This window comes from Esox lucius, chromosome 21 (genome assembly GCF_011004845.1).
Source record: "Esox lucius isolate fEsoLuc1 chromosome 21, fEsoLuc1.pri, whole genome shotgun sequence".
NCBI classification, from domain to species: domain Eukaryota; kingdom Metazoa; phylum Chordata; class Actinopteri; order Esociformes; family Esocidae; genus Esox; species Esox lucius.
Genome location: NC_047589.1, coordinates 16,120,583 through 16,146,057, shown reverse-complemented (window position 1 = coordinate 16,146,057; position 25,475 = coordinate 16,120,583). Strand labels below are relative to the sequence as shown.

At 42.3% G+C, this 25,475-nt stretch overlaps 2 protein-coding genes across 4 annotated transcripts; one reads left to right on the top strand and one right to left on the bottom strand.

The window, feature by feature from the left end:
- Positions 1 to 1,798: 1,798 nt before the first annotated feature.
- idi1 (isopentenyl-diphosphate delta isomerase 1) lies at positions 1,799 to 5,210 on the bottom strand. Of its 2 annotated transcripts, XM_010885653.5 has the most exons (6): positions 5,085 to 5,210; positions 4,724 to 4,901; positions 4,191 to 4,366; positions 3,963 to 4,055; positions 3,714 to 3,844; positions 1,799 to 2,566 (listed from the first exon to the last, which is right to left on the bottom strand). In XM_010885653.5, exons 2-6 carry the CDS (start codon positions 4,891 to 4,893, stop codon positions 2,249 to 2,251), a joined length of 888 nt encoding a protein of 295 aa, XP_010883955.1. In that variant the 5' UTR covers positions 4,894 to 4,901; positions 5,085 to 5,210; the 3' UTR covers positions 1,799 to 2,248.
- An 84-nt stretch (positions 5,211 to 5,294) lies between these two features.
- On the top strand, positions 5,295 to 22,961 carry LOC105019444 (WD repeat-containing protein 37-like). Of its 2 annotated transcripts, none has more exons than XM_010885651.5 (13): positions 5,295 to 5,606; positions 6,898 to 7,085; positions 9,400 to 9,496; positions 9,704 to 9,799; positions 11,906 to 11,970; positions 12,347 to 12,482; positions 12,691 to 12,807; positions 13,571 to 13,647; positions 13,811 to 14,048; positions 14,862 to 15,003; positions 19,904 to 20,038; positions 20,295 to 20,409; positions 20,800 to 22,961. In XM_010885651.5, exons 2-13 carry the CDS (start codon positions 6,939 to 6,941, stop codon positions 20,929 to 20,931), a joined length of 1,497 nt encoding a protein of 498 aa, XP_010883953.1. In that variant the 5' UTR covers positions 5,295 to 5,606; positions 6,898 to 6,938; the 3' UTR covers positions 20,932 to 22,961. The 2 variants fall into 2 exon arrangements, with proteins under 2 accessions (XP_010883953.1, XP_010883954.1); XM_010885652.5 differs by lacking the exon at positions 5,295 to 5,606 and adding an exon at positions 8,964 to 9,027 and having other exon boundaries at positions 6,975 to 7,085.
- Positions 22,962 to 25,475: the final 2,514 nt, after the last annotated feature.

Below are 25,475 nucleotides of genomic sequence, written 5' to 3'. Positions count from 1 at the left end.
ATTGACTTTCATCAGAGAACATAACTCAGCAGCAGTCCTTTATGTCTTTAGCCCAGGTGAGATGCTTCTGATGCTGTGTCTTGTTCAAGAGTGGCTTGAAACAAGGAATTCGACAGCTGAAACCCGTGTCTTGCATACGTCTGTGCGTGGTGGTTCTTGAAGCACTGATTCCAGCTGCAGTCCACTCTTTGTGAATCTCCCCCACATTTTTGAATGTTTTTTTTCCTTCACAATCCTCTCCAGGGTGTGGTTATCCCTATTGCTTGTACTCTTTTTTTTCTACCACATCTTTTCCTTCCCTTCGCCTCTCTGTTAATGTGCTTGGACACAGAGCTCTGTGAACAGCCAGCCTCTTTAGCAATGACCTTTTGTGTCTTGCCCTCCTTGTGCAAGGTATCAATGGTCGTCTTTTGGACAGCTGTCAAGTTTGCAGTCTTCCCCATGATTGCGTTGCCTACAGAACTAGACTGAGAGACCATTTAAAGGCCTTTGCAGGTGTTTTGGGTTAATTAGCTGATTAGAGTGTGGCACCAGGTGTCTTTAATATTGAACCTTTTCACAATATTCTAATTTTCTGAGATACTGAATTTGGGGTTTTCATTAGTTGTCAGTTATAATCATCAAAATGTAAAGAAATAAACACTTGAACTATATCAGTCTGTGTGGAATTAATGTATACATTATACAAGTTTCACTTTTTGAATGGAATTACTGAAATAAATCAACTTTTTGATTATATTCTAATTTTATGACCAGCACCTGTAGCCTGACATTCACAACTGAAGTTTACATTCTGCTTCACTTAGCAGACATGTCATTTGGCTTTGTCAAGACTAAAATATCAATGCAACCAGTTGGGTTGTGGTCTGGGATTGTGGTAAATTTTCTGGAGATGCAAAACTTTGGGAAGTGTTTGTATTATGAAAAAATAAATAAAAATGGGGGGTATTTAACTGATGTTATCTTCATGGAATGGTTAGCATTGGCAGTATTCTGGCAAACATGGTTTAGAGAAAGACAGAAGATCTAGCCAGCTAAGCAAATCAGGTATCTTTTACTTTGCCAGTTTTGAAACAGTCACATGGTTGTTTCAAATATGTATTATTGAACACACCAACACATCCTGTATCCCTCAACACATTCCTAATGGTTCTTGTGGTAAATGTTATAAGGACCTGTTTACCAAATTTCATAACTTTAGGTAAAACTGGTTGAAGTGTAACTTTTTCATAGCATTTTCCTCAAAATCAAGCCAGTGATAAGCAGATGTTGCAACCAATCCAGTCTTCTCCACATTTCTTTGTACCTTAGAAAATAGACCCCATCCTACAGTTGAAAAACACATAAAAATGTTGTTGCATGTATAAAGAGAGAAAATAATGGGCTATTTTTACAACACAGAATGTCACCAATTCCAACTGAAAAAGTTGAGACCCGGTTCGATGAATACCTAAAAGAATACAGTAATTGAAACTATTCTGGGTGTTTGCTGCCACCTATCAGTATGTGATATGTGAAGTATCTATCTAGTAGCTCTATTTCTTTTGGGAAATTATAGAACTTGAAAAAATCTAGAATAAGTTGAATAATTAGTAGATTGCCTAATTTAATATTTTATTTTCATATACAGCAAATATTCCTCATTAAATAAATATACATTATTTTACAAAATGAAAAGAAAGAGCAGTCTGCTAAAAACAATTAAATTACTTTAGTAAAAGTGACAGGCACTTATATAGCTTCTATATAAAAAAACAATATGTGATACAGTAAGCTATTAAAAAAAGGAAATTCTAAATACAGACTCATAACTATTTATTTTCAAACGGTGAAACAGTGTTGGTAAATTCTGTTTATTTTCAGCCAGTTCAGGGATTCACAAATTTAAATAAGATTCATCCCTCAAGACTAAAACCACCCTGCATCCTTTATAGCAGCATTCCATTTAAAAACTACAAAACCATATTTCTACTTCTCTAAATACACCATGTGTACCATGATGCTTTTCACCAGAGGGGTAAATTACAAAGCACAATCAATGAGTTAGCCAGCCAAATTCCTGAATTTATAATTGTATATATATTTTAAAGATATTATTGAAATGGACATGCAATTCTCTCTACATCAAATAACAAATTTCTATTTTTAACAGTGAATAAGAAAATCCATAATTATTTCTGGTTACATGTCCAAAGTTGCTTTGTAGTGCACCCCTCTTGGGAGCCCATTTTGAAATGCAACAAAAGCCTTACATCCTATGTATTTTTTCATGATCCATGAACTTTTTGAGATTCTGCAGGTTATCCCACCATTTGAAAAGGAATGTCTCTGCAATGAGGCTGAACCAAGGTGTGATAAGTAACTCATTGTTCTTGGACTTCTTCAGCATCTCTTTCAGCTCTTCTTTAGTGACATAACAGTGGGTCTGGATCTCGTTGGGGTCTGGGTTCACCGGAATGTCTTTCTGCATGAAGAGGATGTAGTCGATCTCGTGCTCCCCCCAAACACCATCTGACTGAGCCTTGTAGTGGATACGGGTCAGATAGGTCATCTCCTCTGGGGGAACCTGAGAGGTAACCATTGGACATGATGAACCCAGTCTCAGTGCTATACACCGTTGATTAAAGTCAGCTGCCCTTTACATTTACACAAATTGGAAATTCTAAGATATTTATAAAGATTTAATCATTCAAGATTCATCATTCTAAAATTTCACATCATCAGATTAAATAAACCAGCTTATGGAAAGCCTCAGGGGATGACCGAGACCTAACAAACAAAAAAAATATAGTGTCCGAGCAAGGACATTGGTGATTAGGGAAGCCACCAAGAGGCCAATCACGACACTGAAGGGAGCTATAGAATTTCACAGCCAGGATAGGAGAAATTTTCCACGTCAATAATTACCCTGGTGCTCTACAAAACTGGGCAATATGGAAGAGTGGCATAAAAGTTAGTAAAAATCAGTCAGTAAAATTCCTTTTGACAAAGCAAGATTGTTGCAAAGTGTTCTCCATTCAGACCAAAATGTAAATGTTGGGCTCAAATACAACACTGTGTGGCACAAAGCTGACATTGCTAATCTACCTGACACCATTGCCATTGTAAAGTATGGTGGATGATGCATCATGTTAAAGGGGTGCTTCTCATTGCCAGGAGATGGAAAACATGTTAAGGTAAAAGGCAAGATGGATGGAAACAAATGTAGGAACATCCAAGAGGGAAACCTGTCTGCAAGAGACCTTGGGCTGGGGCGGAGTTGACCTGTCAGCAAGACAATGAAGTGGTTTAAGACACATGAGTGTCCAAGAATGACCCAATTGAAGCCCAGACCTCAATCCAATTGTGAATCTGAAGCAAGAGTTGAAACATACTGTTAATAAGCCATGCCAGTCCAACCTCAGAGAGCATGAGGAATTTTGCCAAGAATGGCCAAAGATTTGCAGGAACTGGATGCACAAAGCTGGTAGACCATTGACTCAGGGGGCTGAATTCCTATCAAACACATATCAGTTTGAGTAATGACCTTTTATTTCACATTAAAACTATATTTTACACTATCAAAATGTTGTGCATGTGATGTTGATCAAAGGGAGGGAATACAAATGTAATTAATTTTCATTCAACACTGTAGCAACAAAATGTGACAAAGAATGCTGGGTAAATACATATGCAAATCCCTTTAACTACCCACGATAACTTAAGGGCTGTACCTGATCCATTGGGATTCCCAGCTCTGCCTCCAGTCTTCTTGATGCAGCTCTCCGGACACCGATTGCATCAAGCTCTTCCAGCTCACTGGCTATGTGCAGGGGGTGACTGCAGCATGTGTTGGTATAACACCCTGAACCGGAACAGAGAGAAAACTGTCATCAATGCCCTACTGATCTGATATCCATAGGTTTAACTGAACATAAGTTACATTAGTGGTAATTGTTCGAGTCAATGGTTTGCTTACACACCTGGAAAAGTAATTTTGGCATTGGATCTCTGTTGTAAGAGCAGCTTATCTTCACTGTTGAACAGGAAGACACTGAATGCGCGATGCAGTAAGCCTGGAACAGGAGAGATAATCTGATAACTATCCAACAAATCTGTGAGTAGCAATGTTGACCTTTTTTAGGAGAAGCCAGAGTATAGATCCGCACCCACAATCATCACAGATGACAGCCATAGGGTTCTAACTCTACCTTTGTCAATATTAGAGTTCAGGTGGCAGTTCTTCTTGCTGTCTGCTCCCGTCTTCTGGTCGTTCTCATCAACAAGAATACACATCTCTGCCAGCAGCTGGACTTGCTTGTCGTCTAAATTATCTGTGTTTATTTCAGGCATCCTCACTGCAGACTCTGGTGGTTCTCTCACCTCACTTTAAAACAAAACAACAGAGATTTATTAAGGGGATCTGTAGCTTATTTGCAGTGTAGGTTTCCAAATAGGTCCAGACATAATTTGTCAAGTAAGGACATCAATGTCCCAACAAACTTGTCACATTTCTAGCTTTCATTAAACAAAGTGATTTGGTTACCGGTGGATATAACATGATAATTACACTGTAGATTGTTTTGAGTCATCAATACATTGATGTATAGTTATAATTAGTCAATACAGCATACACAGGCTTTATACATGTAGGGTGCACATGAACAGACACTATAAATTCTAAATTCACTACTAAAAACCACAGCAAAACAGTAAACCATGTAAGTCAACAGCCAATACATACCTTGATAGGTTTCTGAACAGGACAGGCGTAGGGTGTTTAGGGACAATACTATTACTTGTAAAGACTAGTCGTCTTAAAACAGTTCCTCTTAACACTAATATATTTGGCTTCAACAAAGCAATTTTCTCGCCGGACAACAACCGAAGCACCACCCCCAAGCCGCGCACCATCGCCAGACCTGAAACGAAGACCAATCAGATAAGATAATGTCGCCAACACGCCATCGAACCACCTACTGGTTTAAGGTGAGATTGGACAACGGCGTATACCCGTAGAATACAGTGTACACAATCACCGATAAGAAAATACGAATCCTTCGAAAAACACAACATTTAAGATCTAGAAATACCCTTTTACTTACATTCTGCTTCCGCAACCTATGAAGACCACAGGAGTGAGCCTCCAACCACAGCCTATCACGGACGTTTGAGGTTTTCATTGGTTCTTACTGAAACCAGAGTGAAGTCGTATTGGTTAGTGCTAGTAACGTAAGCCTTATCACATGACATACTAAGCTCATTCTATAGCTCTTTGCCATTGGTCTCTCCAAGTTGTTTTTTAAATAACTAAAACTGTTAAAGCGTATGTATCTGGTACTCCTAGATACTTAGCTAACTTCTCACTTGACATTAACCTATGTCCCCTTGCTATGTGATATATCGTTTAGTGTGATATTAAAAAATATACTTCCTTGGCTGACTTCCTTGTCAATCATTAAAATCGTTGCGTTCCATCCAGATGCTTCACGAGCGGTAGAGCCGACTCGCAGCAAGTAACACACTGTACAACCAAGAGGAGACACGATTTTCTGGAAAATTAACGTGTTACCTACCTTTATGTTTCTACGACCTTCAAAAGACAATTACGTAGCTACATTTATAATGTAAGTAGCTAAATTAGAGTACTATTGCGTTGGGGAAAAAACGAATTTCAATTGCCAGTTAGCTAGCTTGCTAAATGTATTAGCTAGGTACTGTCTGTATAGCTACGATGACTGACTTGTTGAACTGTAACTAGACGTGTTCTTCACCTAATCTGATTCTGCTCCCTAACAAGCTTGACTGCTACTGTAATGCAGGCTGGTCGTGAAACAGAAAGCGATCTTGCTAACCGATATAGCTCCTACATAAGGCCTGCCTTATGACAATCACTGGTCGCAGGCAAATGTTACATAACCTACTCACGTTAGCTAGTTGGCCATATATTGTAATTTACTCATATTTTCGTCAAGATTAAAATGTAAGAACACTCATAATTAGTTCATATTAGAGCTGAAAGCAAAGCAAACAACTCGTATTATTACCCACGATCACCTTCCTCAGATGTGTGTTTTTATCTTTGTTTTTGCTCATTACAATCGAAAGGGCTGACCAGACCCGTTTTCTTTTGCATCCGTGTTAAATTAGGTAATTAGGTATAGTTAGATAACTTCTCCATTAATATACACGTCAGTTAAAATAATCGTGCAAGCCGACAGACAGGCCATAACCGTGGTGTTCAGACTCATATCTCAAAACATCGAGCAACTTGGTGGTCTTGTCACATATGGTCTGTTCTAGCAGAGGAATACACCGGGTTTCTACTCCTTTGAGCAAAACCCAAAACAACAATGGGCACATCATCAACACGTACAGGACTATTGAGGAGCTGAGAAACATTGCTGGGTCAGACAAATCCAGGTCCAGTTCATTGAAGTGTCCTGTGCCGTCCCCTGACCTTAAGACAGTAGTCTATTCAGAAATCCATTTGTGATTAAAAAAAGGTATCCAACCTGGTAGTAGATGACCAAACATCATTGAGACCATCTTCCTGTTTATAATACGTCAATGTGCTGTGTCATGCTGCTATCAGGGCTCTGGTAAAGAAAGTGCTTTATGCAGGTTAACAGGTGGAATGTTTACTATCCTGTAGCTACTAGGGTACTGTAGGTGCGACAGCTAAAGCTACAAACGAGTGTATTTGAACAGTATTGCTATGATAAGAAATATAATGCTTCTCGCATAGACTCAAATGGCAGACACAAGACAACTATATAGGGCTCCTGGTCAAAAGTAGTGCACTGACTATTTGGAGATTAAGATGCCATTTGGAAAGCCGCCATTCTCCAGGCAACAGTAGAGTGCAGTAATGTGGCAGCTGATAGCCCGGGTAAAACGTGGGTTGTGTTTGCTCAGCCTCAGGTAGGAAGTGAGCGGGAGGACGTCACAGAGGAGGGATGCCTGTAGAGAGTGGAAGCAGTGCCGCCGCCCGTCACACCAAGCAGAAGCGCAAGTCCCACAGCCTGTCCATTCGGCGCAGCAACAGCACCGAGCAGGATCAGCGCACAGGGACCGGCATGCAGAGAGACATGCTGGACGGACAGGTGAGTGAGCTGACTACTGCGTTAAACACAGCCACCACTACTGTGCTAACAGTCAACACACGCTGTGCCTGGGCTATCGCCGTAAAGTAAAAACATTGACGCCGACTACTTAGTGAAGGCATTCTGTGGATATCGTTTGTTGCGCCAAGTAGACCCTACTGGAGACAATTGATGTTTAAAATCAAACCAACCGGTAGTAGTTGTTTAATAAAGGTACTTTTTTTCTTTCATATTGCCCAGCTCTGCTCAATGCCCACACACACACACCGATGTTCTCTATCTTTCTAAATAAAGGCTGTAGGCTTGTATCTGCTTGTAATGTTAGCTAGTCTGTATGTTACCATGTACTTTGATATAGTAATGGAGGTGAGATCAGTTCAACTTTTGTATATTTAGCATGTCAATGTTTTGAGCCGTATGGGGGGGGGGGGGGGGATATTATCAAAAGAGATAATACACTAACAGCCGGTTTTACAACATGCTTTCCGCCTGGCGTTGCAACATCATGTAAGCTTAGTAGAGTGTTATGCTCACTGTAAAATGAGACACTTTCGTTTTTTTTTTGCCTGATCAAGTTTTTCTGTCAGACGTATAGGTATAGGGTGTGTGGTAAAAGTAGTAAAAAGGATGTAAGGAGGAACAAAATATTTTTTGGAGCACAATGCAAATATTGATGTTTGTCTGCTGTATCAGAGGTCCTAAAAACGTAAAATGGTTGGTTTGATGAACTTGAATTCAAAATCAATATATGAACATAACCAGTCCTCTTTTATTGACAGTTCCTGTTAACTATTTCTCAGATATGTTGGTGATTAACCATACCTCCATATATTATTTGGGTATAGTCTTGTCAGCTCTATTTGTAATTCAAATACTTTGACACAAGCAACTTGTCTATATAACAGCAAGACGAGATCTCTTCGGTGAGACACCTTCCCTAATGCAAACAGACATAGATTCCTCCCAGTCAGTTAGATAGTAAATTCCAGTCCTTTTGGTTTGGTGAAGACGGTCTTATCTTCAAACCAATGAAAAGGCAGGGAACAGCAATGTGGGTAAAAGGAAACTGGAACTTTATGTATCAGATATTTTTCCTCTTTATGTTTTTACATTCTAAATTAATGTAGGCTTAGCCTTTATCCGCTAATGAAAATGTTGTTAGAATTCCATTTTAGGCCTATTCAAGTGTGAGACCCGCATTGATGCTTATGAATAAGCATACCACTTAGCATTTGGTCATGTTTCCTAAAGACCTGCATCCGTTTGTCTCCTGACAATTAGTGGTGCGTCCACCTCGGGTGGCGTTGAGCGTACCAGTAACAGTACCACAGGCACTGTTGTCTCTCATCAACTTTTAATACCGTCTGCTTGTCCAGGTCTGATTATTCTTTTCATTAGGGCTCTTCTCTCCATCCGTCTCCAGTACCTGTCGGCTTAGTGTGGAGCATATCTGTTTGCCTGCCATTGCACACTACTACACTAGGAGATTAGACCCTCATAGCCTTTCAGGTCTCTCAATACTGTCTTTATACACAATAACCCAGGAGATCTTTAGGCCGAGGTCTTTAGGCACATAATTGAACAGCTTTGAAAGAATGAAGGGGCAAGTACTGTTTTTGCTGCTAATTGCCTCTCCTTTTTCCTCGACAATGCGTGTTTACATGTACTGTGACAGAATGGAGAAAGAGGTTAACCTCATTCTGCCACAGACTCTCACTCTCATGGTTGAGTGTGTGTGTGTATAAAAAAAAAAGGCGCAACTGCATAGGCTATTTTGTTTCCGGATTGCCTTGTTACAATTAGTGACTAAATGATATCGTTTCATTAGCTGTCAACCGTATCTTTTTCATGGTGGCTTGCTTTTTGTTTTTTACATAGTTTTGATCTGCATGCATTCAAACTGTTCACTGGGAACTTTGAGTCATAGAGAATGGAGCTACTGGTAAGTCAGATATACAAGTATTTAGGTATTCTAGTTTTGTATTGAGCCCTTTATGGCTGTGCTAGTTTTTGCTATAGGTGTTCTGTCTGTTGTAATGTAACGTAGTTTTACTGTTCTATAATACTATGACCACTGTTCTATTTTTGTTTTAATCAGTGAACAGTAGTTCTAGTATGCTGAGGGTTATTTTGCATCAGTCAGAGAAAACATGGCAAGTCATTTCTTAATTACATTTTACCAGTCAGATTGTGACATTAAGGAACAGTTTACCTCTTTCCACTCATGCCCACGATACTCAGTGGAGACAGAATGGAGCCGTGTAGTTTACGACATTGGAATTAATGATGTCATTTTGTATTTTTCTTGTTGAAGGACTCAAAATTGCCCCTGTCAATGCGGAGCACACTACTTGACCTGTTCGGCCAGATAGAGCGGGAGTTTGAGAGTCTCTACATTGAAAACTTAGAATGTAAGTGAAAATAAGCAAGCATGAAATCTGCTCAGCCCTCCACTGTGGGAAGAAATTAGTGCCATCTTGTGGACTAATGTTGTAACACTCATCCACTTGTCTGTGTTATGTTCTATGTGGGCTAAAATATTGATCTTGAGGAAGCTGATTAACTTCCTGGTTGTCGTGGCATTGTCTAATAACTGTGTGTGCCTGTTAATTCTGCAGTGCGCCGAGAAATCGATACTCTCAACGAGCGCCTAGTATCCGAAGGACAAACCATAGAGGGAGGAGAGTTAAGCAAGGGGGCGTTGAAAGCTAAAGGTACAGTACAGTTCTGGACAAATGCATTGACTCCTTTGCACTGTTATTAACTAATTCCCTTCTCAAATAAGTTGAAATTGTATAGAAATGAAAACAGTGCTCTGCTACTGAGAGCTCACATACTGTCCCATGCTGTTGTATTTCTGGCTTGCAGTGCAATAAGTAATAGGTTGGATCCATGACATTCGGGGGTTACTACTAACATTACAACATATTACACTTCAGTTTCCGTGTACTGTGGGCTGCTGTCCTAAAAGATAATCAAATGGGATGGAACAAATTGACTTAGTCAGCTACCTCCAGCAACATGTGATGAAAAAAGTGATCTGCCGAGTGGAGAGAAAAAGACTGCGGAGAACACTTCAATAAAACACAATTTCATTGCTCTTCCTTACACTGTCTGGTTGTTCAGTTAGCTAATGTCATGATGACATCCAGAAAGTCATAATTACTGCTGTGATACTAATCTGGTTCCCAGACACCTCTGCTTAAATTTGCAGGTCTGGTGGGCAGGTTTGCCAGATTTGATTTACAGTATACCCCCTAATCACATCCTAAATCCGTCCAACTCCATTGAAAACCTGCCAGAAATGTATTTCTGCTATTCAACCATATCTATAAATCAACCCACCCAAGACCATTTTGTCCATGCACACTGGCATTAAAAATATCCCAAAAGGTCTGGAAACCTCCCCATCTGGCAACATGGCTGGTGAAACACTTCACCCAGTGTGGCCTTCATTACCAAAAAAAAAACCAGTGAACATTTCCCACTGGCATTGGTTTTATCTCCAACCCTTACCCCATATGTTTTTTGCTCACAAGCACCAATCGCTGTGTTGTCAAACATGTTGTGACAGATGTGTGAGCCGGAAGTGCAGCTGAGCTTTCTCACTATCATTGACACCCGGCTTAAAAAAGCAGTTCTTGCTTCATTAGAACTTGTTAATTATGAACAACGTTTTGTAGGCTATTAGTTGGTTGTATGAAGTGGCTTGCACTGGCTAGACTAGATGTAAGGAATATTAAATGATCAAATAACAAAAAATGCACATTTTGATGCCTTACTTTGCTTAGATCTTTTTGAAATTAAAATGATAACAAATACTTTGAACATCAATTGAATTATACAGTCCCTCCCTAAAGGCCAACTTGGAATGGTACTACTGAGTTCCTGGCCTTACTTGTTCTGTGTACAATAGCCTGGGCCGAGGTTATTACAATAGTAACTAAATATTATAATTTTTTTCACCTTAACCCACTGAAATAAACTGAACGTTATTTCTAAGTTTGCATTTGGCTGTTGGGAGCTAGCCAGCATGTAAACCAGGTTGTTGAAGTGCTCACCAGAATAACTGAAATATCTAAATTAACTGAATGGTTTTACCCCCACTCAACTCCCACTGCACAACATACGCCATCCATTCGTTCAGCATGTGTGTCCATTTAGGCTCACCTATGATTGAAGGTTGCCCTCCAGCTACTACATTTTAGCTGACGCCATTTGTTATGGTTGCGATTCAGAGGTAATAGGTGAAGGTGCTGGAAACCAAAAGACGGAACTGAAAAAATCATCATAACAAGTTTCCACACACCCCCAGTCAGATGCATAATTCTTTAATTGTTAGGCTTTGGTTCGACATTAATTAGAACGTCCGTCAACTTAATTTGACTAGAAATAGGGAATTATTTTAGAAATAACGCAAAGGTACCAATATATACCCTATAAATTCTATCTGCCTATCTGTCTTTAAGTTTTATTTTATTGTATTGCAATAGCCATAGTCTTAGATATGGTTGCTCGATAAATGTATTTGCTGCATTTTCCTCAGTAATTTTGCTTCTTGGATTTGTTTGTTAGTACAGAGCATTTCTACCCTTTACCACTGTTATCTAACATGTACATGAACATGGTACAACTTTGTTAGCTTTGCGTATTGTGTGAATCACATAACAGTTTTACTGAGCTGAAGCAAGTGACAAAGCCAAGGCCAAAATGGATCCCTTTTATTGATAGTTTAGAGGCCATTTTGCCTTTCTGTCTGAGGTGGAAATCCAACCTTTTTCCTAAACAATCTAACCAGGTGGTTGACTTTGTGTACGCAGCCAGTCACAGCACCAGTCAGCTATCTCAGAAACTGAAGACCACATACAAAGCGTCCACAAGCAAGGTATGTTTGATGAGGTAATGCCTGTTACACACTGGTGTTCATTCATCATTGATTATAATAGGGAAGGGAAAGTAAGCTATTATGTAAACATTCCAGCTGTTAAGATCATTACAGCTTGTGTAATGGTTAATGGTTATCAAAGCCCCTTTGTAACAGACTTGGGGTTGATACGAATTTAACAAATGAACAGATCTATATAGGCTGAATGCCTGATATAGTTTCAATATTTAACAGCAACTTTGGAAAATGCGGTACTGCATTTTGTTTTCCACAGTAGATGAGTGTCTCACATTCTATTTCACTTTTGTGTCTGAATAAGGCACAGTCACTGTTCATTGTGTTACTGAGCGAGAACAACAACGGTATCTCTCTGTAGATAGTATCCAGTTTCAAAGCCACCACGTCCAGAGCTGTGTGTCAGATCCTGAAGGAGTACGTGGGCCATCGGGATGGCATCTGGGACCTGGCGATCACGCGCAACTCGCCTGTGGTGTTGGGGACGGCATCGGCAGGTCAGACATGTTACCTCCAACGCAGGCCTGGTTGTTAAATGTATTTCATGAACGTGGCCAAGATGACGTTCCATCCAAATCGGACGAAATTCCAGTTTTGGTTTTAGAACATCCCATAAACAAAAAGTCCACGCACAACAGTGTCTACATGTTGGGCCACATCTGCGGTTGCTGCCATTTTCTTGAGTGCATTCCCCCCCCCCCACAGACCATTCTGCCGCTTTGTGGAGTATAGAGACGGGGAAATGTCTGCTTCGGTACGCTGGTCATGCTGGATCAGTCAACTCCATCAAGTTCCATCCTACAGAACAGATGGCTCTTACAGGTATGCTGATGTGTGGTAATGCTGCCCGGGTCTCGTGCAGGTGTTTCATAGGTTCAGTGGGAGTCTGACTGAAGTGACTGATGTCGGTTCAGCTGTTCTAATATCCTTGTTGTTTTACTGTGTTTCAACACCGCCGTCAAAGTTAACGGGTTCATTATTATTATTATTAATATGCCTGGTGATTTTAACCCAACACATTGCTGTATGTATGTTTATGTGTGTAATCTGGGATTGGTACGGAACGTTCTATTATTTAGATTCCGTGAATGTTCTGTCATTGCTTCATAAGCTCTGTCTGGGAATGTGAAAGTGATTACATTTCTCCAGCTTAACCCCATTAATCTGCTAGAACCATCCTGATCTTACCAGCTCTCATTTTATTGAAACCAGGTGAGTTTCCAAATGCAATTAAACACACAATTTATTTGTATTTTAGTTCATCGACCAGACCTACAGAATGTGAAGAAATACAATTTATTTTGGGCTTATATTTTACCAAAATCCAGGTGAATGGTTTTGTTTGACGGCCCTGGGTGAGACATGTCTCACATCAGAGCTGTCGTACTGGCTTCCATTGCAACATGCTTCATTGTCACATTCGTGAGTTGTCTCTGCGTGTGTTTTCTGCGGTAGATGGGTGTTGGCAGGTCATTATAACTGCACGGTTTTGTGATAGACTGCATGTGTCGGTGTGTTTGCCTAAGTGACTCTTCCCAGTCTCATCCGTGTTTATTCCTGTGTTTGCGCGTGTGTGTTCCCTCAGCGTCTGGGGACCAGACGGCTCACATCTGGCGCTACATGGTGCAACTGCCCGTCATCCCTCCCGTAGCAGACATCAGCGTGAGTGTCGCCCCCCCCAGCCCCACCCCCCCCCCCCCCCCGTCATCCGCTCACCAGCCCCCCAGCAGCTCATCCATCCCTGCCGCTCTCCTAGCGGGGGAAACGCTTCGCAGGTGCGCAGGCGCTGGTGCTGTGCGCCGCTAACTCTGTAACCCGCTCGTAGGCCCAGTGCGATGACGAGCTGGACTTCTCGGACAAGGAGGAGGCGGAGGGAGACGCGGAGGCTCAGTGCTCCGAGGTGCCCACCATCCGCGTGGCCACCACCACGCTGAAGAGCCACCAGGGCGTGGTGATCGCCGCGGACTGGCTGGTGGGAGGCAAGCAGGTGGTCACGGCGTCCTGGGACCGGGCCGCCAACCTGTACGAGGTGGAGACCTCCGAGCTGGTCCACACGCTGACAGGTAGGACACAACCTGACCACGGCCCGTGCGTCCGCCAGAGGCCACGGATATTGCATGGGATCGGTGTAGGCTAAAGTCTGCTGCGGCGGTTAGCGCATTTTGCACTTGGATTCGGCGTTCTTCGTGTTAAAAAAACGGGACGAGAACGTTTGCTGACGTGTGATTTGATTGACCCATAAGATGATTGTTTTAAATGCAACCGCGGGGATTTGCTTATTTTGAAGTCATCTGTGATTGAAAATACCTTGAGGGACTGATTATCTGTGATCCTCTTTGTGGCTGCAGCAACCAATCGAAAACATCCCCAACGGCACAGGAGCAGATAAATTACACATGCACAGAGAACACACTGGACCCGTGGGCCTTCGTCTGCTTTTCAAATAGTTTGTTTTATTTTGGCTTCATGGCGTGAGTGGTGTTTTGAGGGAATGTGTCGCTCATCTTGAATGTGTGGTTAAACATTAACGTAATGATAGCGCCCCCATATTGCCAGGCTCCTTTTGCTCCCGGAATTTGTTTAGTCATGCAGTGACTGATTCCTAAAAGCATCAATGTTACTGATGGATCATGTGTGTCAGAGTTAGCAAACTCTATAATAAAAATAAATAAATACTTAATGTTAAATAAAAAAAAAAATCATGTTTGCATGTATCTGATTAATCGTATACTCAGATTTGCAATCGACAGATTAATCGATGGATCTAAATATTTATCTTCCATGTCGTGGTCAGGAGGAATTTTACAGCTCCTCTCACCTTCATGTTCAATACTTCAATTGTGCGCGTGTGTGCGCGCGTGTGTGTGCGTGTACAGGCCATGACCAGGAGCTGACCCACTGCTGCACCCACCCTAGCCAGCGTCTGGTGGTCACCTCGTCCAGGGACACCACCTTCCGGCTGTGGGACTTCAGAGACCCCTCCATCCACTCAGTCAACGTGTTCCAGGGACACACAGAGTGAGTCACACCCACCCTCCCTCCCTCTGAAGTCAAATGGCGCTTAGAAGCTTTACGGTGCATAACATCAGATTGACCAGCTATTGAACTTGGTGTGGAATAAATGATTGCAAAGTAAAATATTTCAGTGTAAATTAGGTTACTTATTTCTGTCAGTAGTGCTGAAATGATATTCCCATATTCCTATGTCCTGTGTTTGTATTTTCTTTTCCGCACGACAGTAGTTCTTTAAATGACCGCATCATTAGTAATTAGTTGTGTTTGAAAGGTTGGAGCCGATTCCTCCACACGGGGGCAGTGCAGCATCTTATTTCACCCAGATAGCCATCAATACGTCACCACTCTGAAATACTTTTCAACAATTTTCAGTGTTTTTATGTTGTTTTTTTTCTTAAGAAAAAAAGCATGTCACATTAATTTTCCAGGCCCTGACTGGCTTAAGCGAAATCCTCCTTGCCTTTTCTACGGTTTATTATTGAGCACTTCTTCCCCACTTTGTCGACTAAGACTCGCTTGCGCTCTTCCTTCAGCTTTCTCCATTTATCACTCCGTTTCCCTGTTAATCCCTCACTCATCCCCTTGCTCTGTGTAATTTGGCCCCTTCGTTCCTCTGCTGTTAAAGGCTCAATTTGAAATGCTCATTTGAAAACGTGGACTGTCAGCTCCCTTCACACCCCCCCCCCCCCCACCCACCCAACTAACCCCCCCCCCACCATCCCCTCCTCTGTCTGTCAAGCCATTTGAATGCGACTCCTCTGCTCAGTCTGGTTAATGCAGAGTGGTATAGTGGAGGCAGGCTGCTGCTGGCAGCCTTTGATTGCTGGGGATTACATGATGCTCATTACGTTACACCCCAACATGTATAATTCCTACAGATCCCCACTTTCATTCTCTCTCATAGACAATCACTGTAATGAGATTAGTACCAGTACCCAGCTAGCAAGGCAGCAAGTTCCTCTCTGCCGGGTGTGCGCGCTTGCATGCTTAAGACAATTACGTCCTTTCTCTATGTTCACAGCATCTCAATCAAATCCACTGATCTCTCTCTTCCTCTTCATTTTTTTTGCTTAACCTATTCAACACCGCAGTCGGCACACAACCACCTACATATCCTCCTGCCGAGAGGATTGTTTCAATGAAAAACATAGCCGTGTAGAACTTCAAGCTTTAGTACAAATGTTTGAGCAAAGTGGCCGTTGACCCTTTTGATTCCAAGTGGTCGAACTGTAGCGTGGCTCTTTTGACCCTCCGTGACTCAGTACCTCTAAACCCAGAGCAGTAATGAAGAGCGAGAAGAGGTTTAACAAACTCAGAGGTGGTGAGATTGTCATACTCTCCTGTATGTAGATCTGTAATAAGGAATGACTTATTTGAGATGGCGTCGTGAAGGGTGCGCGGGACTCTGCCGTGCGCGGGAGTGACGTGCGCGGGACAGCTGTTAGTCTTAATGAGCATCAGTCACTGCGGAGTACGTGTGCTGATTAAGGCCCTCTCAGGGAGTCCAGTGTTGTGGGAGACACAGGGGGTGGGGTGTGTGCGTGTGTGTGTGTGTGTGTGTGTGTGTCTGTGTGTTTCAGCTGGAGGCAGACACTCCACTGCCCAGCGCCCACCAAGATGAATGAGGCCCCCACACAGCCTGGCAGGGACTGCAGGGAGGCATCCCTGTGAAGACACACACACGTCCTCATGTCTCCTGGCCCTAGACCTCTCTCCCACAAACAAACACACACACACACACACACAGATGTCACGTGGAGCCTGAGTTATGAGCTAGTGATTGACACCACAGAGGGCCTCCCCTTAGGGAGCGCCTGTCTCATACGGCAACAGCAGGGTTGGAAACTCAGCAATCTGTTCCAGAAGGGACCAATATGGGACCAACAGAAACGCCGATTAGTTGAACTATTTGACTCTGGATTGGTCACATTACTGCTATACACTACCGGGCCTCTCATTTGGACACAGAAGGGCAGTTCCGAACCGCTAAACTGAATCATTTCTTTAACAGATTTAGATACTGTTAATCGGTGATTCGTTTAGTGAATATCTGTCACTTCCATCTGTATCTTGTGATGGGACTGTATTATTTACTTTAAAAGCACTGAGTTTGCTGTTGGTAACAGAACACGTGTTCTAACAATTGTGCATCGGAGGACACATCCCGATCTCTTACTCTCCCAACACTACTAGATTGACTTGCTGCGATGAGGAACTAAGTGAAACACGCATTATAAAAATGCAGAGTAAAAAAAAAAAAAAACAACAAAAAACATAGTAAAAAATACTTGAATACAAAACAATTAATTTAATTGTATTGTTGATATTTTCTAACCTTTTATCACGAATGTAATCTAGAGGAATAACTTAAAACATCATTATAACTGGATAACAGGTTTTCTTCCCATTTTTTGGTTATTGATAATTATTCAGGGAATTATGAAAGTTGACAACTGTTAAGCATTTATGATGAAATATTTTTGAACCTGACGTCACCCACCGCTTAAATCTGCATGACATTGGCCCTGTTCCAGATGATCATAGACATGCAGTGTATCGTAAATTGGGACTGACAGATTTACAGATAATGAGTCGTTATTTACGATGTGCGTGGATTTTGTCGATCATTCATTCAGTCATTCAGCAGTCGCTCGCAGCCGTTTTGATTCCCTCGACACAGCCGTTCTGTTGTGCAGTAATAATACACTCGAAATAAGCGGCCGAGTATACTCAGTTCCCTGCAAACGTTTGTTTAAAAAAAGAAAGAACAGTTCGTTCTTGAACTGCACGCCACTAATTGAGAGCCGTGTTCGACTCTAAATTGGCGCCGCAGCCTGACAAGAAAAAGAGAAGGTAATGTTATTGATAAGGCGTTCTCTTGACGGGGCACCGTGCCGTGTAATGACGCAGCAGTGGCTCGTATCGGGGAGGGTTGGTGTAAAAGGTTTAATAGAGGAAGGGAGCCTTGGGGAAAGACTGGCTCATTTGCAGTGTCTTCAGAGGCAATTACAGCTAATGCACAGTGACAGGGTATGGTGGCAGTCAAAAGCACAGCACATTCTGCCGCTTAGACTGCCTCTCCTGATGATTGTGCCGCATCCAAAATGCCAGCCTACTCCCCTTTTCCAACCAGGGCCTGTGGTTCTCTGGTCAGAAGTAGTCCACTCTGTATGGAATAGAGAGCCTTTGGGGATACATGAAATCTATGTGAGCTAACAAGTTGAGTGCAGATGAGAAGTGGCAGCGGACTTGCTTTACAAGCGGGATGCCATGTCGCGTTTGTCTCTGTCACTTCTGTTTTTAGGCGTTTGATCGCAGACGTGCATGTGTGCGCGTGTGTGATTATTTGTATTTCTTTTGTCACTGTGATTGTCTTCCTGAATTGTAACCCTAAACACCCGTTGAAGGAAAAATATAATCGCTTCTATTCTTAGAAATTTTATAATCTTCTATCAATACAATATGCATAGAAACAGGGAAGAAATGTTAGATCAATATTTTACTCACACAATAAACAAATTACGCAAAATGGTTTCCGCATTAAAAGTATCTACACATGCAGAAATGCAGTGTACCGATATTTATTTGAATAAGTGAAATGATCAATAGCCAAATTACTGACATCAAAGTATGATTCAAGATATGGCAGTGGTTAACTAAACCTCCTCCCTCTTCCTAATGAGTGTTGACCCTTCTCAATTGGCTCAGGAAGGATCTAACATTTCAGAATACCTATAATAGGACTAATAACGCCTTTTATCTTCAATCTCTTCCAGTTTCCCTATACATTCGCTACGCAGCGACCCTGCTGAAGAGCACGTTGGGCTGGTCAGCTTTTGCTGAGGCCCCCCTTACAGGGGACAGTAGTGCACTATATCGAAGACAGGGCGTCATTTGGGACACAACCTTAGATTTAACCCTTTGCGGGCCTCCACCCCCGGCGGTCATATTAAGTACAGTTTCACACAGCCCCCCGTCTTTAATATGGCAGAGTTTAGCCCTGTTAATTAAAACCTAATATAATGTCCATTTAAATTAGGGATGGCTAGGAGTTGGCCAGTGTCTGGGTCTAGGCTGGCGCTGCATGGGGCTCTGCTGTTGCTAATCTTAATCAGAACGAACAGAGCGCCAAATTGATTCCTCCTGGTGCCTTCAGTGGAAGGAGTCCCCCTCAAAGAGAGAGCAGCAGGGAGAGCGAGAGAGTGTGTGGGGGGTGGGGGGGAGGTGTAAAAAGATGACAGGTGTGTGCCATACATGAAACTTATTAAAGGAATGGTCCTGACCTCAGCGATGTGTGAGAGCACTGTACCGTATCACGTCTGTCTCCCACCCATGGAGAGCTGCTGAGGTGAGCACTTTGGCCTTAGCTCTCCTTGCTCCTAGGCGCGCGCACACACACACACACACACACACACACACAGACAGCCTAACTAAGCACTGAGGACATCCCGAGGCTACGGATGTCAGAACACTCCCTCTACACTGTCACACTGCCTCGCTGGCGGTGGCTCACAGGTTCCCCACCAACCAGCCACCCCAGTGCCGGAGGCAGGCCTACCCAGAGACGGCACGCTGAGAATCAGCCGCAGAGGGAGCCAGGGCTGGGGAGGGGAGCACAACTCTGGCGCTCTCTGACTGTTACACCCCTGCTGTTGAATTATAAATAATAATTCCAACCCCACTGTTCGTATCACTCTCATTTATTAATGACTGTGTGACAGCTGAGAGATTACTCTCCCTGCAGGCTGAATGACTTCACTTGAGTCATGCATGACTCTTAAAAGAGGAGTAGCACGTCTTTATTTATCTTTATTATTGTTTTTTGCATCGTTTGACAGCTTAGATTTCACAGGGTTTCACAGGAGTTAGAGCAGTGATTTAGAGTTGTTCTTCCTCTCTCCAGCACGGTGACGTCGGCGGTGTTCACCGTGGGAGACAACGTGGTGTCTGGGAGTGATGATCGCACTGTCAAGGTGTGGGACCTGAAAAACATGAGGTCACCCATAGCAACCATCCGCACAGACTCCGCTGTTAACAGGTACGAGACATTCAATTGTATGTGGAAAATGAACGTCATTGAAAAAGAACCACGAGAGCTAAAAACACCACTTGGTTCAACTCAAGTATAACGGCATTTCAGAATGAGGACCTCAGCTGTACATTTAGTGCTCGATGAAGTACATTGTAAAAAAAAACTAAAACAATAGAAGAACTCATCGTTGGTGGTTTGTCATCAAGTCAAGCTCCATTCCCTGCTCTTGTGTAACTCTGGGCTCTGGTTGAACTCCTGTCAGGATAAGTGTCTCGGCCAACCAAAGAATCATTGCTCTCCCACACGACAACCGGCAAGTCAGGCTGTTTGACATGACTGGGGTGAGACTGGCACGACTGCCGCGCAGCAACAGACAGGTAGGCACCGTGGTGTGGTGTGGGGGGTGGGGGGGGGGGGGCAAGGTGGGGACGGACAGAGGGGGGAGGGCGGCAGGAGCAAGTGAGAGGCGGACAGATTCTGCAGCCCTCCGGTTGTCACAGACATTAGGTTTCCAGAGGCTGAGTGCTGACACCGCCTCGCTGTCTGACACCATTAATAGTGTTGATGTGGAAAAGTACTGCTGTGTACAGTAGCTGAGAGGTCAAGGGGTTGCCGAGAGGTTGGGATGTCTGACTGCTGAGGGGAGGGAGGGCACTGTGCTGAACGGGCCGGGGGTGCACACCGAGGGCCGTCCGAGCTTTGCCGTCCGTCCTGCGCGGCCTTTGGGGTTTTGTTCTGATCTCCGTATGTCGGCGTGTGTGTTCCAGGGTCATCGGCGCATGGTGTGCTGCTCTGTGTGGAACGAGGAGAACGCGTCGTGCAACCTGTTCACCTGTGGCTTCGACCGGCAAGCCATCGGATGGAACATCAACATCCCCGTGTTGCTACAGGAGAAGTGACACGCCACACGTGTACCAGTGCCCACAGGACACCGTGTTTCATGTACATGATCTCCTCCGATTTACAGCATTTCCACTCGGGTACAGTGTCAGTGACACGTTTGGACACACCCAACCACTTGAAAGGATACGTGTGTCCGAACTTTTGACTGGTACTGTACGTCGTCTTCATTTAGCATGGACTGTGAGTGCGTTTGTGCGTTTGAAGAAAAGGATGACGTCTTGTTTTAAGGCCATCTATATACGTGTAAAATATCTTTGACTTCAAAAAACACGCTGCTTCTATAAGCTTGCTTTAGTTCTGATAGAATAGTAATGGATGCAAAGCGAGACCTGACCTAGTCCATTGTGCACATACAAACCTCTCTTAATGTATGTGATTGTGAAGTGTCTGAAGAACGATGGATGATTTCCTCTGTACAATACATATGGTTTGGTGGCCTGTTGTAACCCATACAGATTCCCTACACAGTGAGCGGGTAGTGTTGGCTGTTTTCACTCTCTGGCCTAATAGCTTTGGCCTATGAGTTCACTACTGTAAAAGCTACACCTATAACACTAAATCACATTTTACCTCAGATTCTTTCACATTTTACACATTGTACATTGTTCAAATATTATAATTATATATATATATATATTTGTTTGCCTTATTCCTGTTAGATACTTCTTGCTCTTTCTTTCTGTGTTGCACTCTCAATAGGACCATAATATGGGTGTACGGTAGTTCCGACAAGAAGCCTGCCATAATGTTTTTTCTTTCTTTCAAACCAAATGCCCTCGTGCTTACAGCTGCAATAGGACAATACCTATCATATTCCATAAGTCTTTCATGGGTCATAATGCGCTAGTGTGAATGTGGTTACTGGTCACCTGCTTTGAGAAATTCCATTGATATCCATCTTTACTGTACTTAACTATAGCTCAATGAAAATGACAGAGGATCAGCGCTGGTCCATCTGACAGTAATAGGTGAATAGCATCTAGCGTAGATACTATTTTGTAATCCACATGTGATCATAACATCTACCAATAGTGAAGCCACAGATGGGGGCAACAAATGATGCAATAAATGGTTTCCATGTTTACAAAGGAAACTCAATGAGTCATGCATGGATTAACGATAGGGCCAGGAGTTTTTCTTAATAATGTTAACTGACCAGGGAAAAAAGTGTTTGGACCCTAATTATATACACAGCTACTTGCTATGGATTTCCCTGGTCGGGAAAAGTTCTGGCCCAAGTGGAGTTTTAATGTGTAGTTATATACACTGTTACAGTAGAGCCTGTAACCCAACCATGCTATCATCTTGTCTTATGTGTCTTCAATAGGGTTTGTACTGCTGGTCTGCATGTACTGTAGTGTATGTAATCAACTTGTTCATAGTTTTAGGACCTGAAATGTCAGCGGCTTTGTTACCGTGTTTGTATGTTCATTTTCTGCTATTTCCCCGGTTGTTCCATGTGCTGCACGAGGACGTCAAGGTTCAACAGCTGTGATGTATTCAGAAGTCGCTATAATAAGTAAATAAATACTGCCTAGAGAAATAGGATCACTTCACACACTGATTCATTATGAATGTGCAGTTCATGCATGTTGATTTTCTCATGTAAAGCCATTTACATTAATCTTGTTGCCAGAGTGATTCTTTGACCCATCACAATATTACAAAAGTGTCTGCTAATAAAATGATTTAGGACATGTGGCAACTTATGTTCCACATAGTGTGCTATTTTTAATCTAAGCTTTATGTACCCTAGCGAATAGGCAGCCATTTGGGACGCAAGCTAACTATTTTTTGGCAGATTTTCCCCATTGTACTTTTTTATTCTGAGATTGTGTCACTTTCACTATATCAGAATCATCTTTAATCTTCAGAGTAAGGGCTGGACAGAGAATTCTCATGCATGAATTATAACTTGAAGGGATGTATTATATTTAAATGAAAGTATATAGGAACCAGTACCGTTAGATAGACACGGCATAGCAGCTTCATTGTGTAAAAAAAATACATTCATTATTTTATTGTACTTTTTGCGCACTGTTCAATTTTTTGGGGGTAGAGGTATTTTCTTCACAGACTATTGTAAAAATCCAATTAAAGGTAGTATGATTCATTTTCAGTTGAAATGTTACTTCTCAATATAAATCCATTGTACTAAATAGTTAAATATCATATCTCATAATTACTGAATATATTACACATCATTGAATACTAAATTAATTCAAAATAATGATATCTCTGATAATAGAAGAATAAGTTGCACTATTATAAAACTATGATTCACATAGGAAGACTCCATCGTGGGCTCAAGACCAATGAGATCACCACTGAAAAAGGTCACACTAACACTAAATGATCTAGTGCTAATTCAATAATATGTCACTTAGAAACATTACGGAAGAAGTATTTATCACTCAATGAATTGGCTAACTGACAGTGTGTCATCACTTGAGTAAGACTAAGAATCTTTATAGTGGGTCTTGTCCTTTACAGTTCAACATGATTGGTGAACTTGTCTCAACTTGATTTGCGCCATTTCTAAACCATGAAGCTGCAGCAAAATATATCAAGCTTCCAGAATATAGTAGCCGTTGTGTTTTTCCTTATTCCATTTTACATATCAATGTGTGCACATCTCAAGCCAAACAGTTTTCTGATCTGAAGCTGGGTTTAAAAGAAGCGAATGAAATCAATGTTTACTGAGAGCAGAAGGAAACCTTATCTAAGTAAAGTGAATAGAAATGGATTTCGATAGTAATAACATTGGACACAAATTGAAGTCAAACAAATACAAATAGACCCTAATAAAGCTTGGCTTGCGTTCCAAATGGCACCCTATACAGTGCATAGGGCTCTGGCAAATAATGCTGAACTTCATAAGGAATAAGGTGCCATTTGGGACTCATAGGTGTCAGCCTCCAGGTGAAGTTAAGTAGATAGAAATAAGAGAGTATACAAAGGTGTCTGCCAGACTAGGTCGATGTCACAGAGCCACTGACTGCATCAAAAGTAGTGAACTACGTAAAGGAGTAGGGTTCCATGCAAGTGAACCAGTGTGTGCTGCTGAGGAGGACATGAGCCAGGTCTAATAGAAACACAGGCGCTGATCAGATCAGTGGCGGAGAGCAGGCACTATGATGCATGCAATGGTGCTCTGAAGATCAATACAGACGCGAAACTGGCTCGGTCTGTGAACCCCAACAAGCCCTCGCTCCACCTGATTTCTCTCTCTTGCTCTCTTTGTTTCTAGCTCTCTCCCTCTCCCTCTGTAAAGCCCCTCTGACTGAGGGTGATAAGCAGTCTGTGATGAAAAGGTTTATGGGGAAAATGTCACATAGATAAGGGTCCCTTAATGGGGAAAATGTGACTTGATGGAAACGCATTGGTTGACAGTTGAAACGATCAAGGTTAGGGTGATCTGTATCAATGTAGGATAATAATGTGTCATTACAAATAGCACTATTTCTTCATGTTCAAACATATTGTTAATATCCCAGTGCTTGGTCCTTCGTTCCTACAGCAGACAGATTGCATTTTGACCTAGAAATTCAATAGACGTACATTGTGATGATTGGCTGTTATGTTACTTTACTGCAGACATCATGTCACGTTCAAACACTGGAATGAAATGGGCTATAAATCCAAATGAACTGGTTTGACATTTCAGAGACATTCTATTATTGATAGAGCCGACACTTTCTCTTGCCGTTCCGCCATTCTAATGCAGTAGGGTTAGTCACACGCAAGAGAATCTACTCACCGATGTCAGCCCATACCGCAGTTACCTGCATCAATGCCAAGACATCTGCAACGCCAAACCTTGGCCAATGCTAGTTATGGCTAGGATTCATAGCAGAAACCACATTAGAAGAAGTCAATCAAATAGTTGCAAAATAAATTCAACCACACAACTACTTACATTGTTTACAGAGTACTCACATTGCTGTCAGAGCATCTACTGTCCAGCATGCAACAATAAAAAATGCACCATAACACGTAATGTCATGTACACAGTACTTCCAATTGCAACATCATTACCTTTTATTTTACCAGATAACCAGTGATCTGAAGGTGAAATATTTTACACATCGCATTCAAAATGAAATGAACGTGATAGCAACCAAAAGCAAGCGGTAGATAAATACAAAAAGTCCACCCACCATTACGATTATCATTGAAAAACTAAGTCCATTCTCCTGTCCTTCTTTATGAAACGGACAATGCTAGGTTCATATCGCTTCTCTTTTGATTTTAAATCCGAAATAAGCTATTTTTTTGAGTGAGATAAAATCCAGGGCTGACAGGCGGCACATCACCATCATTACATACAGTTAGCTATAGGCTCAAGCGTGAGAAAGCAAGATAAGGCTCGCTATTGGCTCTGAATTAGTGACGTTTACTCAGGTACTCTAGAGGGCCTTGAGGCGTCATACAACAGGCTCCCTGCACCAGCGTTTCCCCGTTCTCCTTAATACTGCTCCTGCACCACCGTTTCCCCGTTCTCCTTAATACTGCTCCTGCACCACCGTTTCACCATTCT

Coding starts and splice junctions, on each gene's coding strand:
- LOC105019444 (XM_010885651.5), top strand. CDS start 6,939: ATGCCTGTAGAGAGTGGAAGCAGTGCCGCCGCCCGTCACACCAAGCAG. Junction 9,497..9,703: donor CTACATTGAAAACTTAGAAT/GTAAGTGAAAAT, acceptor TTAATTCTGCAG/TGCGCCGAGAAATCGATACT. Junction 12,483..12,690: donor GTTGGGGACGGCATCGGCAG/GTCAGACATGTT, acceptor CCCCCCCCACAG/ACCATTCTGCCGCTTTGTGG.
- idi1 (XM_010885653.5), bottom strand. CDS start 4,893: ATGGTGCGCGGCTTGGGGGTGGTGCTTCGGTTGTTGTCCGGCGAGAAA. Junction 4,367..4,723: donor CTGTTCAGAAACCTATCAAG/GTATGTATTGGC, acceptor TTTGTTTTAAAG/TGAGGTGAGAGAACCACCAG. Junction 4,056..4,190: donor GAACTCTAATATTGACAAAG/GTAGAGTTAGAA, acceptor CTCCTGTTCCAG/GCTTACTGCATCGCGCATTC.